The 19,659-nt window shown below is 36.8% G+C and overlaps 1 protein-coding gene across 1 annotated transcript in view; it reads right to left on the reverse strand.

The window, feature by feature from the left end:
* Positions 1 to 19,659, reverse strand: part of LOC115214259 (fatty-acid amide hydrolase 1-like) — a 50,812-nt gene that overhangs the window by 19,127 nt on the left and 12,026 nt on the right. The window contains exons 5-14 of the mRNA XM_029783396.2: positions 18,042 to 18,131; positions 15,571 to 15,645; positions 11,986 to 12,047; positions 10,988 to 11,194; positions 7,802 to 7,842; positions 7,287 to 7,411; positions 6,178 to 6,303; positions 3,488 to 3,579; positions 1,385 to 1,472; positions 277 to 320 (exon numbers count right to left, since the gene is read on the reverse strand). Of these exons, the coding sequence (XP_029639256.1) occupies positions 277 to 320; positions 1,385 to 1,472; positions 3,488 to 3,579; positions 6,178 to 6,303; positions 7,287 to 7,411; positions 7,802 to 7,842; positions 10,988 to 11,194; positions 11,986 to 12,047; positions 15,571 to 15,645; positions 18,042 to 18,131 (950 nt within the window). The remainder of the gene's footprint in view (positions 1 to 276; positions 321 to 1,384; positions 1,473 to 3,487; positions 3,580 to 6,177; positions 6,304 to 7,286; positions 7,412 to 7,801; positions 7,843 to 10,987; positions 11,195 to 11,985; positions 12,048 to 15,570; positions 15,646 to 18,041; positions 18,132 to 19,659) is intronic.

A 19,659-nucleotide genomic window follows, 5' to 3' on the forward strand; every position in this document is an offset into this window, starting at 1 on the left:
ATATATATATATATACATATATATATACATATACATGCATAGATGTCTGTATATTCTTTTACTTGTTTTAGTCATTAGACTGTGGCCATGCTGGGGCACATTATGGTGTGAGCATCACAACATAAACACTGTAGTGCAAAATATTAAAGTGTAACAATAACCATGTTATAAACTCCATGATGTAAACCGTTTGGTAAAGAGCAGCAGGGTTTACTGGAAAGAAAGATATATGTAGAAATAAACAAGCAAAGACAGGATAAACTGTTTCACACTCACCTACGTCCATCTGATGCATAAATGACTTTAGATGCTACCTTGTCCTAGCAAAACAGGATTAATATAAGTAAAGAAGCGAACAGACAAAAATGTGAAAGCAAAATATTTTTCATTTCAAAAACTATCCCATTTTTTTTTTTCCTTTAATTAATTTTTGGGTTTTATTTATCTATTTACTAGCAGTATCACCCGGCGTTGCTCGGGTTTGTAAGGGAAATAACTATAAAGCATTTTTAGAGAGTTATAGCCAAAAAATAGCAAAAAAATGGGGGAAAAAATGATGGTAAATTTTTTTTGATAGTTAAAAAGGTCGAGTTGCATCCCCTAGACCATCTGTGGTTTGTTTCTGATTGTCGACCCCATGTCGAATTTATCGATCTTTTTCAGAACTGGGGGAACTTTTCAAAATGTTCGCTGCATTAGTTTTGAATTATGACATTGGGCTATGTGTGTGTCAAGTTTCATCAGAATCGGTTGAAAGCCGTGGTCAGGGTGAGGGTACAACCTGACAGACACACAGAAACACACACAGACAAACTGCCGTTTATATAGAGAGAGATTTCCTATAATTTCAAGTCTGAAATTATTTTCTATAATTTCAAAGTTTACTCAATGGTAGATTCTCTGTTGGTCTTCACTATGAGAATTCGGTTGTTTGTTCAACCAAATGAATTCCTACTCATGAAAATACCATACAAGTGGCTGAGTATTCCACAGACTATTTTCAGGTTGAATCAGTGTGAGACAATGTGACAAAGGTGAAATGAGAAAATTGGGAGCAGCTGTTTGGACACTGGTGATTTGGCATGGCTGATTGTGACACTGGTCTTGCTTTGATGACAGTACTTTTCATGCTGAAGACACACACACACATGCATGTGTATATGTGCAAACCCACATGCACATGAATTCTACAAAGTATATTTATATTAGACGATGAACTCAAAAAGAAGACAACACGAGAGGGCCAAGTTTTAATGAACATTATTTTAGTATAACCCTTAAAAAGAAAGGAAACATCCTTGACATTTCAGTCATTAGTCCTTCATCAGCAAAATAAAAACACACTTGGCAGAAAAATATTTGGGATCAAGAAGATAATACTTACAAAAGGATAAACAAGGGCTGAAATAATTTTCTTAAAACCTTCTGATTTTGTAACAAAATACAACTCCTTACTTGGGCTTTCATATTTTCTGGAACAGAAGGAGAAAAATATGCAGGTTGTACTGAAAGTAATGTAAAAGTGGGTATAATCTTTTTATTAACGAACAGAAATATAATACTATAATCTTAATATGTGATCTGCAGTTTTAACTGTTTTTTACTTTGTTAGATAGAATGAAGAGGAGACCATGGGATTGGACCTAGAAAGTTACCCTCCTAGGCACAAGTCAGGGCAAAATTGTTTGTGGAAGACTAGCACTCACCCATGCATACCAGCCTCCCCTCTCCACACCACTGATGTTTTCCAAGGGAAAGGCAAAGGCCGATACAGCTTGGCACCAGTGATGTCGCAACTCATTTCTACAGCTGAGTTAACTGGAGCAACGTGAAATAAAGTATCTTGCTCAAGAACACAACATGCAGCCCGGTCCGGGAATTGAACTCACAACCTCACAATCGTAAGCTCTACGCTCTAACCACTGAGCCATGCGCCTTCACAAATAGAGCGTAATTCTTTATATAAAGTAGAATATTAGGAAAAGCTTTGAATATGGACGCATAATCATGTGCTTAACCCTATAGTATTTAAACCGGCCAAAATATGTCACATGGTTTATGTTCAAAATGACCAGATCTGGCCAATCACACCTACTTTACAATGTCATTCTTAAAACAAGCCATCACATCACTGAAATCTCAAAGCTACAAGATAATGTGAGACCAATTCAAAACAATATGAATAAATAAACATTACACTTGACAGAGTAATCTGAATGCTAAGGGATAAAAGAAGTTTGCCTTGCAACCACATGGTTTCTGGTTCAATTCTATTATGCTCAGCCACATGCACATTAATTCCATGAACAGGTTGTTCCATTGATCAGAACATCTGGAACCCTTATCATGGTAAGCGAATGAGTGTCAGTTAGTTATATGTAATATATATGGGTATTTTATCTGTCATAATAGGCTGGTTTGCTGGTTGCCTAGCTGGTGGAGCGGGGGCCACCCCATCAGTTAAAACGATGAATGTTCCAGTCAATCCAATTAATGGAACAGTCTGCTCCTGAAATTAATGTGCAAGTGGCTGAGTACTCCAGACACACATACACTTAATGTAATCCTTAGGGAAATTCAACATGACACATTGAATGTAACACAGCTAGTCCATTGAATTACAGGTACAACTCATTTTTGCCAGCTGAGTCGACTGGAGCAACGAGGAATAAAGTATCTTGCTCAAGGATGAAATGCACCACTAGGAATTGAATTCACGACCTTATGATTGAGAGCCGAATACACTAACCACTAAGTATCTGTAATAATTAAATTATGGTAGCTGTACAAAATCTCCCTGAGGACAAAATTCCACCAGATGAAATTGCTATTGTTCTAATCAATAATAAATATTTTAACTTTTTTTCATAGAATTTCGCTTTCATAAAATATTTTTATTGTAAAGAAAGAACAATATCCCAGGGGATATTGACTGCCAGTGAATTTTGAGTGAGGGGATTTTGTCCAGGGGGGATTTTGTCCAAGGGCTGGCTTTCGTCCTAGTACCTTAAATTACACTTTATGTATTTTATTGTAATTTGTCATGCATGTGGTCAGGTTAAGGTACATGGCTTAGTAGTTAGGGTACTTGGCTCATGATCATCATGTCATGGGTTCATTTTCTGGTGATGCATTTTGTACTTGAGCAAGACACTTTATTTCACATTGCTCCAGTCTGCTCAGCTGACAAAATTGAGTAGTACTTGCATTTCAAAGGACCAGCCTTGTTACATTCTGTGTCACACTGAATCTACCTGGGAACTACACTAAGGATACTTGTGTCTGTGGAGTACCCAGCCATTTGCATGCAAATTTTACAAGCACACCATTCCATGGTCAGATCAACTGGAACCATTGTTGTTGTACCTAACAACAGAGTACCAGTTTTTTTATGTACTCCATGGTACCCCAATCCATGGAAACCTTACACAAAACCAGTCTGTGGTGCAAGCAAAATATTTGGGGAGCACAGGTGTAGAATACTTACATCAATTTGCTCATCAAATATCCATCAGACCACAATATATTTATGACCAAAACCAGAGCATCAAGGATCCTAGGAGGAGTAAAATCAACCACCTGTAAATTAAATGAAACAACAACAGCTATCAATGATAGTCTCTTCATAGGTGCCCTAACCCTAATGGTAGTGTGCTAGGATAATTTGCTTTCCAACCATATGGTTCTGGGTTCAGTCCCACTGCATGGTACCTTGAGCGAGTGTGTTTTACTATAGCCTCAGGCCAACAAAAGCCTCTCTCAGTCATTGGACCGTGACCATACTGGGATACCACCTTGAAAGGTTTTTGTTGAACAAATCCAGCACTTACATTTTAAGATTGGTTCTCATACTATTGGTCTCTTTTGCCAAAGCACTAAGTTACTGGAACATAAATCAACCAGCAGTAGTTGTCAAACAATGAATACAGGCATACACATATAGATATACTTATGTGTGAGCACCTGTGCCAGTGGCATTAAAATAGCACCCATCAAGTATTGGGCATCATGGAGGCAATAACAAGTGACTGAGATCTCTGGCAATACTGTGCTTGAGTAGAAGACCCAGCAAACCAAGTGAAATCGTAGTCATGAAATCATAGTCATGCAACTGACACCCATGCTGGTGGCACATAAAATCACACATTACATTCTGGAAGTGGTTGGTGTTAAGAAGGGCATCAAGCTGTAGAAACCATGCCAAATCAGACTGGAGTCTAGTGCAGCCCCTCAGGTTATCAGCCCTCATCAAACCATGCAACCCATGCCAGCATGGACAGCAGACATTAAATGATGACGATGATGGATGAGGATGAATATGATATATATATATACATATATATATATATATATATATATATATACATATATATATTGTATTGGCATCCTTTCTGTCTCGGGAGACAATGGAGTTGCGCATTTTTTAATTTTTTTTTTTTTATATATACATATATATATATATATATATATATATATATACACACACACACTTCAGAAATGAAACCACACATGGACCATTGGCAATTTTCCTTTCTTTTCTCTTTTTCCTTTCTGACAAAGAATCATATTCGAAATGTTAAAAACTCTCTCCTTTCACCGAGAATTCCATTCACAAAAATTAAACTAATATAATTCTTGTGCACGTCCTCACATTTGTTTTTTCCCTTCTTTTACTCTTTTTGTTTTTTTTCCTCTTTATTTTTTTTATTCCTTTTTTGAATTGTTTTTGTTGAATTGACTATAAGTATATGATGAGCTTCTTTCAATTTTCATCTACTAAATCCGCTCACAAGGCCCTGGACAATAGTAGAAGACACTTGCCTAAGGTGCCATACAGTGGAACTGAACCCAGTACCCTTTGGTTGGGAAGCAAACTTCTTATCATTCAACGATGCCTGGCTGATTCAAACAACAACAATTACGTATTCATGTTTAAATCTGCTAAAATATATAAAAAATTCGAGACCCAGGATTTTAAAATATTCATCAGTGCCATTCAATTTAGCAGTGGCAAAGTCAGAATCATGAAATCCCTCCTTACCAACAAACCGAGACCAGCCATTACATAATTACATAACAGAAAAGAACTACATGAAGTGGACTAGTTGCTATAGCAACACCAGTCTGTGCATGTCACATTCCTCATCCACAAATCTGACCAACAACCTTTTCCATCCTTCGCTTTTCCACATGTCCTGAAGAAAAGTCATAGCCCTGAAATATAGAAATATAAGTGCAAGCATGGCAGTGTGGTAAGAAGCTTGCTTTCCAGCTACATGGTTCTGGGTTCAATCCCACTGCATGGCACCTTGGACAAGTGTTTTCTATTATAGCCTCGAGCTGACCAAAGACATGTGAGTGGATTTGGTGGAAGGAAAAATGAAAGAAGTTTGACATATACATGTGTGTGTGTGTGTTTGTATTTATATGTGTGTATGTCTGGGTTTGTCCCCTTCCCCATTACTTGACAATCAATGCTGGTGTGTTTATGTCTCTGTAACATAGCAGTTCAGCAAAAGACTAATAGAATAAGTACTAGGCTTAGAAAGAATATGTCCTGGGGTCAATTTCTTTGACTAAATCCCTTCAAGGCAGTGCTCCAGCATGACCACAGTTAAATAACTCTCTTTTACTTGTTTCAGTCATTTGACTGCAGCCATGCTGGAGCACCACCTTTAGTTGAGCAAATCGACCCTAGGACTTATTCTTTGTAAGCTTAGTACTTATTCTATCAGTCTCTTTTTGCCGAACCGCTAAGTTATGGGGACATAAACACACCAGCATCGGTTGTCAAGCGATTTTGTGGGGACAAACACAGACACACAAACATATACACATGCACACATATATATATACATAAATACAACGGGCTTCTTTCAGTTTCCATCTACGAAATCCACTCACAAGGCTTTGGTCGGCCCGAGGCTATAGTAGAAGACTCTTGCCCAAGATGCCACACAGTGGGAATGAACCACGTGGTTGCGAAGCAAGCTACTTACCACACAGCCACTCCTGCGCCTATAACTGAAGCAAGTAAAAGAATAAAAGAATAAAAATAAAAATATGAGATAAAACTACAACTTTGTTTTGTTTTGTTTTCTTTGTAGTTTACTTCATATCTTCTTGTATTGTTCCAGCTTTACCCAAGTCTCTTTAAAATAATGATAACATTCTTACCGTATGCCCTTTGGCTTCCAAAGCTTCCTTTGCTAAAAGAACTGCTCTACGGCAGGCTGGGGTAGCACTAACTAAATTATTAGTCTCATAATAGCCAATCCGTAGTTTTCTTTTGCCATCAAACAACTGAAAAGTAACAGAAAATATATTTGTTATTATTATTTCTTTTTATCACAAGTTTTGTTGGAATCCCTGAGGCCTTGCATGCAGAGCAGGCTTGCTGCCTGCAGCCTACAGTACCATGCTATCCATTCTTTTCAGCTATCTAATACTTTCCTGATTATTCTGGCCATGCCAAGGAGGCAAACCTTTTGTAGCAGTTCTACTGGGCATCTATTCCAATTTCAATTATATTCCTCTTGCTGCCTTCTGATATTGTTCCTAAGTACCCAACAATAATTGGCATTATCTTCATCATCTTCATGTCCCACAGCTGGCCTATTTCGTACATAATAGGGTTGTATCTATCTATTTTTCCATCATCCTTCTCGACTATCCATGGGTCAAAGAAGCATGCAACATCAACTATACAGCACATATGGTGCATCTTGTCGACCACCACTAGGTCCGGTCTGTTATGCTGTAGCACCTGATCTATTTGGATTGGGATATCCCAGAGGATTTTGCTAGTCTCCAACTCCGTCACTCTCTGTGGTGTGTGCACATACCACATCTTGCCTCTCTCTCGCCCCCCACTTTTTGCACAGTTTCCAATGTTGCACTTTTGCTACATGATCATATGCCTCCACTTGTAGTGGTAATTTTTGAGAGTGGTTGAGTTCATTTTTAGTTTTCTCATTTGTGAGTGCAGTCAAGTTTATTTCAGATATTCTCATTTTAAAAATCCTCTCTGGCTAATCGTTGAGAGGACGTTGGTGTTGCCTTGGCAGAGGTTTGCACTCTCTGAGTCCTCTTGCTTTTGCTGTTGTTGTCGTCGTTGTCGTTGTTGTTGTTATTATTATTATTATTATTACTATTATTATTATATTATTATTACTATTATCATTATTATTACTATCTTTTATCTTTTACATGATTCAGACATCCGACACCAGTAATAATTCTCATTAAAAAAAAATCTATGGAAATCAAGAAATACCATTCCTTACATGATTCTGGAATTCTATAGGGGATATTTGGGGATCCATTTCAAAGACCTCCTGAGAAAACAATGCTTTTGTTGCCATAATCAAGCCATCAGCAGTCTGTGCCATTGGGCCTACAGAAGTCTGAACTGTAATTAAAGAAATAATTAAACAATTTATCATTATAAATAGAGCTGTTATATGCAGGTATACCTGTATGGTTAAAAAGTTTGCATTTTCTCATTGTGATTCAAATTTTGTTCACAACAGGCAGCCACTTGGGCAAATGTCTGCTACCAAAACTACAATAGAGCTGGATAAATGAGCACGAAACAAAGTACTGGATTGCTATAATCAGCGGAAAATACTGACAGTTGTGCCCTAGTGTGTCCTTTCTATCTTTTTTTAAGATGGTAGAGTAAGATTTAAAGGTGATTTAACTGCTATTTCAAGCTTGTTTTGAGACTCCTTCTTTAGACCACATCATTGAGTTTATCTAAATAAATAAAAACATGAAGGAAAAGTAATATTGTTCTTACCAAGAATTTGTTCTTTGACTGGTTTAAATATACTTCCCGTCCTATAATTGAAGTAAAAGAAATAAATCTATCAAAGTCAATTAATCAATCAATTAATTAGTGAATTAATCAATTAGAATCTGACACTGATATGTTATTATAAAAAAAACAATAAAAACAAAATATAAATTAGCATTTTTGAATTCATTATATTTAACCATTTACAATAGAAGAAGAATACATTCAACATCAACTATGCATAAAGAACATGGTACTTTATGCTCCTTATTTAACCTGGTGATTGTCAGCTTGGGTCCATATGGCCCTTGGGGATCCAGATAAGATTTTGATGTTAAAATTTATCTGCAATAAATTACATATACTTCTACAATACACATGTAGTGGATGTGTGTATGTATTAATAAATACATAAGTTGTTTTGTGATTAAATAGAGATTTATTTACACTACATAAATTTTGTAAGCAATGCTACGCATTGCTTGTACAGAATACATATTAAAGAAGAATATGTTTGCGTGTGTGTGTGTGTGTGTGTGTGTGTAAATCATTCAGGACAGTCACCTTTAGACATATTCTCTAGTCGTCTCCAAAACACGTAGTGTTTGCTTTTGGTGTCGGCTCCGGTTCTCTCTCTATAGCCGATTTTTCCGTTCTATTTATAAAATCTCAAATAGCCAGAAAAATAGATATATCGCAACACAGTTACTGTTTAAGTAGGTCATCGTTCATCCACTTGAACTTCGCCTGACATGGCTCAGGTCAGAGGTCAAAGGGAGATGATCAATCACTTTTTGTCAGAACAAAGGAATCTTAATTTCGCGCCTTTGCATGCATTGGTATTTGACGACCGATGATTCTTGGATTTGATTTTGAATCCAAACTTAGAGAAGGAAGTGCTAACTCTTACACACAGAACATTTTGACAAATTTATCTCTTATATAAAATCCGTTCTGTCTGTCTGTCTGTGTGTGTGTCTTCTTGGATCTCAGGCATCCTCCAAGCGATTGTGCTCAAATTTGATATGTAGATACCGACAATATCAGGGCATGTATAAGTCTTGAAAAAATTACAAAAATCGATTCCAGGTGAGAATGCAATCGATAAAGCCGTTTTTGTTCTGCTTTTCTTCCGTTAAGCTGTACATAACTGCACCTTCCATTTTTTGTTGTTTTTGTACTGCTTAAAGGCACGTTTCTTTCCTGCCAAGCTTACTGTTTAAACCATGTTTGTGTTCTCCCAGTCAACAGCCTTATCATTACTGGTACTTTAAACTCTTCGGTTGCATATTTGTGTGGATAAAATCGTTTTTCTTTGGAATAGAAAAAAGTCTGTCTTTATTTCTTCTTTTGCTGGTGTCTCAAATTTAGGTTAAATCAGTGTTTCTCAAAGGGGAGGCCTATGAGACGGTCAGACAAGTTGTTTTGAGAAAATTTAGTTTAAATGTTTGACAACTCAGCACCATCCATTGGACGGGGGGGGCGTTTTACTCGTGTATATATATATATATATTACTTGTTTCAGTCATTAGACTGTGGCCAAGCTGGGGCACCACCTTGAAGAATTTTGAGTCGAATGTATCGACCCCAGTATTTTTTTTATAAAGCCTGGTACTTGTTTTATCGGTCTCTGTTTGTCAAGCAGTAGTTGGGGACAAACATGGACACAAAGACACATGCACACACACACATACACAGAGGGTGCAATTGGTAAATTATTGCCATTTTATATTTTTGATGTCATGCATTGGCATTGTTTGTTTTTGATTATTGTCAGCTACACAGTATAGTAGGGCTAGTTAGGCATCATCTGTCAGAAACGCTACACCATAATGCAATTCACTCTGCCAGAAATTTGGAAATGACATGCTGTACTGCTTGGAATTTGCACCAAAAGTTCCAATATGAAAAAAGAGTGAACACACAGAACAACCATTTACTTGCTGTGTCCCGAAATCATGTACTGGGCGTGATGAAATTCAAACATTCAGTCAACATCATGGTGCTTGGAGTGATCACTAATGATGGTGTGATGTTATGCTTCCCACACAGCCTCACACCCAACATGGAGGCCTACATCAAGTGCCAGGAGGAGATAGTGCTGTCCTGGGTCAAGAGGGTGGCTGCTGGAAGAACCTATCTCTGGCACCAGAACTCTGCATCATGCCACACAAGCAGTAGAACCCAGTCATAGCTGTCAGATAATTTCTGTGACCACACCACCCCTAACATCTGGCCACCTAACTCCCCAGACAACAACCCCCTTGATTATTATGTGTGGAGCACTGTTGGGTGAGAGACCAACAAAACCCTTTGTAACACCAAAGATGAACTGAAGGCAAGGATTATGGCAGCATTCACCAACTTAAACAAGTAGACTATCCAGAAGAGTTGCAGGAGATTTTGAAGTCATCTGGAGGCTGTGGAGAAACCAATGGTAATTTTATTGAACAAATTTACTCTTTAGTATTTCAAGATATTTTTATGTAATTTTTGTAAATATATCTGTTAAAATGAGATGTTAATGTTATTTTCATTTTTGCATAATTTAGACAACAATAAATTCACCACACAAGAGTAAACAAGAGAGACAGAAACAAGCAGAAAGAAAGAAAATGCCCCTTGTATTTGAATACTATGCAAATATTCTTTTAAAAACTTTTCTTTTAATTTTTCCAAAATTTAATTGTTTTCCATACTTACAGTTGAAGAAATCACAATGACTGAAACTGGTACTGAAATGTTTTTTATAAAATTATTTTAACATTTTCTACCTTGACTTTTTTTCCATATATATACCAACTTGTGTGTTCCTTTTCAACCTTCTACATATATATATATATATATATATATATATATATATATATATATATATATATATACATATATACATAAATGTATGTGTGTATGTATGTATGTATGTACATATTCAATGAGCTTCCACACTGTTTCCTTTTATGAAATTCACTCACAAAGCATTAATCGGCCTGAGGCTATAATAGAAGACACTTGCCCAACATGCTGGGTAGCAGGACTGAACCTGAAACCATGTAGTTTCAAAATGGGCATTTTAACCATATTCAGGTTAATGAAGTGAATAAAAATCACATTTAGGAAGGTTTTAGGGTAAATATTATAAAGGGAGGAATAGAACCGAAAGGGTTTGTGGAAAACATTTTACAGACTTACCCCATGCGAGTAGTAGTTGTTTTTAATCCATAAATGCCACAAAAGTGAGCTGGACAGTGAATGCTACCACCAATATCTGTTCCTATACCTAAAATAGATCCACCATAACCTATGAGAGCTCCTTCCCCTCCGCTTGATCCACCAGGACATCGATCAGCTTTAATCGGGTTTCTAGTTTTTCCGTAAATATTATTATTACAGGATTTACTGCAAAGAAAATATGAATATTGAAAAGTTAGAACTAACAACTGATAAAAACAAATGCAAGCAATTATCTATGGACTTATTCAATTGTAATATATATACATAATTGTAATATATATACATACTTAGAGAAAGTGTTTCATCACCATCACAACATCACCATTGTTACCATCACTACTGTTGTTGTTATTACTGGTGTCCATGCAGTCAATTAGCTCCCTCCCCCAAAATTTCAGGCCTTGTGTGTTATAGTTATTATTATTATTATTATTATCATCATCATCATTTAATGTCCGTTTTTCATACTGGCATTGGTGGAAGGAATTATTATTATTGTGATTATGACCATTATTTGGATGTTGCAAATCTATATAAAAAATTTCTGTTAATAAAGCTTTCAAGATTTAAAGCAACAACTGTGTGGAATAAAACACATCAAATATTTTCCCTTCAGTTTGAACATTCAGTGCAAAAATTTCATTTACACCATGACTAAATATATACACACACATATATATATATATATATATATATATAAAACTTCATAAACAATGTAATCCTTATTGATTTTCAGTGAGAAAAGCATCGTAATGCAAAACTCAGGAGCACAGCTCACATTTAAAGGGCAATGTTTATGCTGCACACACTGATACCCCAGTCCACATCCAGTTAAAGGTCACCCCCTTTGGCTTGAGAAAAAAAAAAGGCGTTTGATTCAAGATGGGAAGTGTGAGCGAAAGGTTGAGGACTGCAAAGTGATATAATTTGGCCCCAAGGAATTAATGAAAGCTTACCTCATTAAAGACTGTGGTACATTTGTTGTGACAAATGGAACAGCACCAAGTTCTTTTAGACACTGAAGTAGAAATTTAAGCCATTCAGCATTGATTCAATTATAGCAAACAAAGAAGTTAATTCAAAATGAAAATTATATTAATCCACATCTATATCTATCACTCTCTTTCTCTTCCCCTTTTCCCATTAATCCTCCCCTCCCTCCCTCTCCCTTTCCCTTTCTCTCTCCCTTTACTCTCTCTCTCTCTCTATATATCTCTCTCTCTCTCTTTCTCTCTTGGTCACCTTCTAAACAACTAAGAAATGAATGAACTCTGACAAAAAAAAAAGAAAGAAAACTCTTCTAATAAAATGCTGACATTTCTCCATCCTTTCATTAAAATATTCTCACATTTCATAATAAAACAATATGATATAAATAGTATCATATAATTAGTGTAATATAATTAGTATTATGAGCTAGGCATGGCTGTGTGGTCAAGAACTTTGCTTCCAACAAGTTTGCTTCAGGTTAAGTCCTGCTGTCTTCCACTATAGCCACACCTGTCCCTACACAGCCACACCTGCACCTACACAGCAACACCTGTGACTACACAGCCACACCTGTGCCTATGCAGCCACACCTGTGCCTACACAGCCACGCCTATGCCTACACAGCCACACCTGTGCCTGCACAGCCATGCCTGTACCTGTCAATGCTTTCTTCCTTTATGCTGTGGGTACTTAGTGGGGATTTATTATTCTTGAATTGCATGGATGCAGCCTTCAAATTGAGATGTCATAATATTTTTTGTACTCTGTGTGAAGCTTTTGACATGATCAGTTTCTTCTATGATTTGCCTTTCTCATGCCAAGTACCCATGTACTAACTTCTTATATTTTTTATTTTGTTCTTTTGATAAATATATTTTACTTAATTTCATGCCGCTCCTCAAGTTCATTAGCTATCCTAATTATGTTGTTGATTTCATGGTCACAAACTTGGGGAAGATAGAAAATTACTATTTTTAAATCTCACAACGTGAGATATTGGGTAAGATAGTTACTGGTCGCTTTCTTCACCTGCAGATATTGTTTACAGTATCACAATACGTACGTATGTACGTATTTATGTAATTATTTATTTCAGTATGCAGCTGGAAAACACACTGCTTGTGTAAGGAATGGGGAAAGCTTGGTCTGCAATGCTTGCAGTCATGTATGTTTGTCAAGAGCAGGGCTTTTTAGTCACCAACGGAGCCACAAGTGTAAAGTATAAGGCAGTCTTAAGTGCACAATGTTCCTAAAGTTCAGTAATGCTTTTCCTCAGTCACAAGTGGACAGCTATCATGTATGTATGTATGTGTGTATGTATGTGTGTATGTATGTGTGTGTGTATGTGTGTATGTGTGTGTGTATGTGTGTGTGTATGTGTGTGTATGTGTATGTGTGTGTGTGTCTGTGTGTATGTATGTGTGTATGTATGTGTGTGTGTGTGTGTATGTGTGTCACATATCACTTACTAAAGTGAAAAATATACCAAGTTTCCTTGGTAAGGAAGGTGGCTTTTGTTGGACACCCTGGAGGAGGAAAAATAAAACCTGACAAAGAGCAAATGCACTCAGTAGGATCAATAGCAATCCAATAACTCGGAGTGAGAGACCCTTAGCCTTTGTTTAGACATCTCTTTTTGAAAAGGAAAACTATGGTATAACATTTGTGATTTCATTTGTATACAATGATATAGACTAGTTCTACTTTCTGAGAAAATGCAAGTGCTGTTCAGAGATTGGGATTTCTCATATGCAAGGATTTTTCATTGTAAAGTACTTCAGTATAAAATACTACTCACCTGATTTTGTGTTGAATACTATAGCTGGGCATAGCTGAGAAAGGCAAAACAATCAACATAAAATTCCATATAGTAAAGATTGTTTGCCAACATAACATGGCAGTCCTGGTTTAGGACTAAGGTTACTGTAATTTAGCCCTAGGAGACATCGTTCCAGCTGGCTATACAACACGATCTGTGTCCTTATGTTTTTGAACATTTTCTCCTGGGGCTAAATTACAGCAACATTAGTCCTAAGCCAGGACTGCCCTGTTATGTTGGCAAACAATCTTTACCACAAAGTACTGTTGATGAATATCTCACATTGTGAGATTTAAAAATAGTAATTTTCTAACAAAATTTCATGTTGGAATGAATGCATGTGTCAGCTTGGGTGATAAGCTCCCTGAATACCTACTGCAAGAGGTGCCCATCATTATCACATTTGTGCAGAAGTGTTTAGGTTCCAAGCAGGAGTTTAGGTCCCTAGCAGGAGTTTAGGTCTCTAGTACTAATCTCACCTGAATCAAATTCTTGGGTCTTAACTCATTTGTAATCACATTTCTTAATAAATGCTTTGTCTATGTATTTAATTAGTTTTGAAAATAGTAAAGAATTTGGAGGAATTTTGTAAAATAACTAAATCTGTTAATTCTAAGTTGGGATTTTCAACATCAAGAATGTCGTGTGGTATAGTTTTCATGAAATACTGTTTGAATGCTTCTTACCCAAAAAATATCTACTGAAGTACCACATCCAAGACATCCAGGTTTCAAATGAAGCTACAGAAAGAAACAAGGCAGCGAGCTGGCAGAAATGTTAGCAAGCAGGGCGAAATGCTTAGCAGTATTTCCTCTGTCTTTACGTCCTGAGTTCAAATTCCACCAAGGTTGACTTTGCCTTTCATCCTTTCAGGGTCAATAAATTAAGAACCAGTTGCATACTGGGTCGATGTAATCGACTGGCCCCTCCCCAAAAATTTTGGGCCTTGAGCCTAGTGTAGAAAGAAAGGAACATTGGGAACCCAAGGATAAAAGAAGTTACAACCTGCATATTAATAACAGATCTGAACTACATGCAACTGTTTGGCTACTATAGCAATGCATAGCAACCCTTCAAACACACACTGCAGAACAGAGTAGGCAGCTAGCAACACCTTTCTCCAAAGATTTTCCGAAGAAGAGGTCCTAATACTGAAATACTGAAATACCAGGTAAAAATACAAATCTTTATTAAAAATCATACTTTCATTCTTTTAGCTTTAATAAAAAAAATAAGAACATTTATATAAAGAAAGTTATTACATAAAATAAATAATTAAAACATTTATATAAAGAAAGTTATTATATTAAATGTAATAGAAGGTTTTTATTTTAAATGCAAATTCTTTTAAACAGGAGAAATTGTATTGTTTAACCTGGGAATATGTTTGACAAGTTGGTACCAAAAAGTTAGGATTGGATTGGATTGGATTTAATTGCCCATGTTTAGTTAACTACAGGATGAAAGCCTCAGCATGTCCTCTCCACCAATCACAGTCTGATGTGGAGGCCATGAATTTTTAGCATGAGATCATACTGGTTTCATGAGCCTACTCTGCCACAATAACTAGACATGGCTTAGCAGATGGGTGTAAGTCTTATATTCATACCCAGGAGTCATTAGGTCAATTACTAAAACATTTAACTCTTCACTATTCACTTTCACTCTTCATTGGGATTCTGAAATTGCTTAGAATGACTGAAGCATTTTTTTAGTATAAAATAAAACATACCTTAACAAGATTTGAATCATCTGCATGAGGTGGGCTCAACAGGCTGAAACCTAAGCCACAGGTTGCGCGAAGTCCCTAATTGAATGAAAGAAAAGAAAAGGCAAAGAAAATTATTATAAGATCGAAACTGTGTAACTAGCCTTTCTAGTTTATTCTACTACATCCAACAGGATCACTACACAGTTAGTCAACCAGCTATAAATAGCAGTCAAGCCTTCCTCAAATCCCACTGTTATGACAATGCAGTCTTCAATATATATAAAATCACAGAATTGTCCTAATTTCTGGTCTACTTGATCAGGGTTGGATTAGGAAGAGCAACAACAACACACTGTTTATTATTGTTATATTGTTGTTTACCCCCTAAAATAACTATGGTAACCATTTAATACAATGTAATATATAAAGATGTGCAACATAGTCTTAATACAATGTTGATACACTTGTAATATACACTAAAATTAGTTTCAAATTTTGGCACAAGGCTATCAATTCTGGGAGCAGGGTTAAGTAAATTATATTGACCCCAGTGCTTCACTGGTACTTATTTTATCCACCCAGAATAGATGAAAGGTAAAATCAACCTCAGTGTGTTAATGATTCTGCCAATTTGCCACCTTAGCTATTACCCACTAATATTAATACATTTCTAATATGCATTCGTCTGTTAGAATTATGAGGGCCATACAGTCATCCTTGATGAAGGATGACTGATGACTTGCATGGTGACTTTGTTTAGAATGATGAAATTTTGTGCACTGTCACCCTCACTCTCTCATCTGTGTCCATCTTCAATTCAGTGTTAAGACCAGGTTAAGATGACTGTGAATGGAAACAAATGCAAAAGATGACCAAGATGTCTTACTTGCTTCATCTTGCTTGGCAACATTTTGTCTATCTTCGTGTTCCTTTCAGGGTCGATAAAATAAGTACCTGTTGAGTACTGAGGATCAATGTAATCAATTTACCTCCTCTCCCAAAATTTCTGGCCTTCTCCCAAAATTTGAAACCATTATTACAATATTCTTCTGATTGTCAGGTAGGCATTATAGGTGTTGTAGGTCAATGTATGTGCCTATAGTAAACAAAACTGCAACCTAAATTCCAAATCTAAAGTTAATTCACTTTACTCACACCTCTTAATACTTTTAGAAAGACATGAATGCAACAGTTTCATATTTTTCTTTTAATTTAATGCATGGAGCCTTTCTGCCAGTTAAAACAAATTAGTTTTTTACTTCATTTCATTTCATCCATAACAATAGGTTATGAATCATCATCATCATTGTCGTTTAACGTCTGCTTTCCATGCTGGTATGGGTTGGACGGTTTGACTGAGGGCTGGTGAGCCAGAAGACCGTACCAGGCTCCAATCTGATCTGGCAAAGTTTCTACAGCTGGATGCCCTTCCTTAACGCCAACCACTCCAAGAGTGTAGGTGTGCTTTAACGTACCACCAACATAAGGGCCAGTCAAGCAGTACTGACATCGATCACACTCAAATGGTTCTTTTTACGTGCCACCTGCACAGAATGACACCCTGTAAATTGATGTGGAGACCATTGCATACTCTGTAACTTTTGGAATTGAGCTGACTTAGGGAAAAATTAACATTTAGTATACTGCATTTTTTGTTCAGTGACATGATGTACCTAAAGGTTACTAAAGGTTAAAGAACTACAGTGGTACAGAAATATAATCAAGAAACAGTGAAACGTTATTGAAAATTATTAAATCATTTAATTACTGGTTTTAAATTTTGACACAAGGTCAGCAATTTGTGGGCAGGAGGTAAGTCAGTTACATTGACCTCTTTCAGTTGATACTTATTTTAATGACCCCAAAAGGATGAAAGGCAAAGTCAACATCAGCAGCATTTGAACTCAGAACATAGAGTTGGAAGAAATGCTGCTAAGCAGTCTTTCTGGTGCAATAACAGTTTGCCGATGTTGCTGCCTTGTCATTCAATAATTGGAAATATATTTCCATATATAAGCACTGGAATGATTCACCTTGCAACCATGTGCTTTTCGATTCAATCCCATTGTGCTGCACTTTTGACAAGTGTCTTTCTATTATAGCCCAGGACAATCAATGCCTTGTGAATGAATTTGGTAAATGGAAACTGTGTAGAAGCCTATCATATGTGTGTGTGTGTGTGTGTCTATGTGTATTTGATTATATGTTGTATGTGCATGTGTTTGTGTGAGTCTGTATATATTTGTGCCTTTGGGTTTGTGTTTGTCCCACCCTCCACCACATGACAACTAGTATCGGTTTCTTTACATCCCCATAACTTAGCACTTCAGCAATAGAGACCAATAAAACAGGTACCAGGCTTAAAAATAAACAACTAGGGTCAGTTTGTTCAACTAAATCCTACAAAGCACTGCTCCAGCATGGCCTTGGTTCACTGACTGAAACAAGAAAAAGAATAAAGAAATAAAGGACAAAAGAAATAAGGAACCAACCTTGTAGATTATGTTTTCTTTGAGGCTGATTGGAATTCCATGAAGAGGTTTGGTCACATATGGCACAGAATCACATTTCTCAGCTAATTCCTAGAGGAAAAAAAACCCCCAAAATCATTAACATTTTTAAATGCAAGCATGGCTCTGTGGTAAGAAGCTTGCTTTCCAACTACATGATCCCAGATTCAGTCCTACTGCATGGTACCTTGAGCAAGAGTTTTCTACTATAGCCTCAGGCTGACCAAAGTCTTGTGAGTGGACTTGGAAGATGGAAACTGATAGAAGCCTGTTGTACATATACATACATATATATATAAAAATTTAAAATAATAATGGTGAAAAATTAAATATTAATTTGATTAATATCAATTTAGAACCAGTGGTCTAGCATGTGGAAAAATTTGAAGATTTGTGGACATCCATTATGCTAGAAGAAGATCTGCTATGGTCTTACCACTAAGAAAGGAATGTTCTCAAGAAAATTTAGCAAACGCCAAAACATAAGTGATCAAGACAAATGAAAAGAAACAAAATATACAGATTAATCACAAACCAGTTTCGTTGTTACCACTTACGTAATCACTTATGTAGATGTTCGCAACTCGTCAGTGAGAACATTCCTTTCTTAGTGGTAAGACCTTAGGGGTCTTACTAACATAATGGATGTCCACTTAGTGGTCGTCCCTCTTATATATATATATATATATATATATATATATATATATATATATATGGTGGCACGTAAAAAGCACCCACTACACGGAGTGGTTGGCGTTAGGAAGGGCATCCAGCCGTAGAAACACTGCCAGATCAGACTGGGCCTGATGCAGTCTTCTGGCTTCCCAGACCCTAGTTGAACCGTTCAACCCATGCTAGCATGGAAAGTGGACGCTAAATGATGCTGATGATGATGATGATGATGATGATATATATATCTGTGTGTGTCTTTGTATCTATGTTTGTCCTCCACCACTGCTTGACACTGGTGTTGATGAGTTTACATTCCCATAACTTAATGGTTCAGCAAAAAAGACTGACAGAATAAGTACCAGACTTATAATAAGTAAATCCTGGGGTCGATACATTTGATTAATGAAGATAGTGGAAAGTGTGTTGGAGATGAGAATTTGGAAAGGGGTGGATGTGGATGCAATGCAATTTGGAAGGGGGACAATACATGCAACGTTCATTGTAAGGAGATTGCAAGAGAAACATTGAGATAAGGAGGAGTTGTACATGTGCTTCGTTGATCTGGAGAAGGCATTTGATAGGGTTCCAAGGAAGGTGACTGAGAGGGCATTGAGGAAGATAGATGTACTAGAGGTGAGGTGTAGAGAGAGGAGAGGTGTAGAGAGGTGAGGGCAGTGATAAGTTTGTATGAGGGGGTAATGTCAAGAGTTAGCATAGGATTAGAGCTGTCAGAGGAGTTTGCAGTGAAAGTTGGTGTGCATCAGGGATCTGCGTTGCCACTCTTGTTGTTTGCAATAGTGGTTGATGTGGTGATGGACAGTGCAAGAGAGGGATTGATAATGGAGATACTGTATGCAGATACCTTATTCTGATGAGTGTGACGATGGAGGGAATGAGGGAGAAGTTTTGGAAATGAAGGAGGCGTTTG

Source organism: Octopus sinensis, linkage group LG7, assembly GCF_006345805.1.
Source record: "Octopus sinensis linkage group LG7, ASM634580v1, whole genome shotgun sequence".
NCBI classification, from domain to species: Eukaryota; Metazoa; Mollusca; class Cephalopoda; order Octopoda; family Octopodidae; genus Octopus; species Octopus sinensis.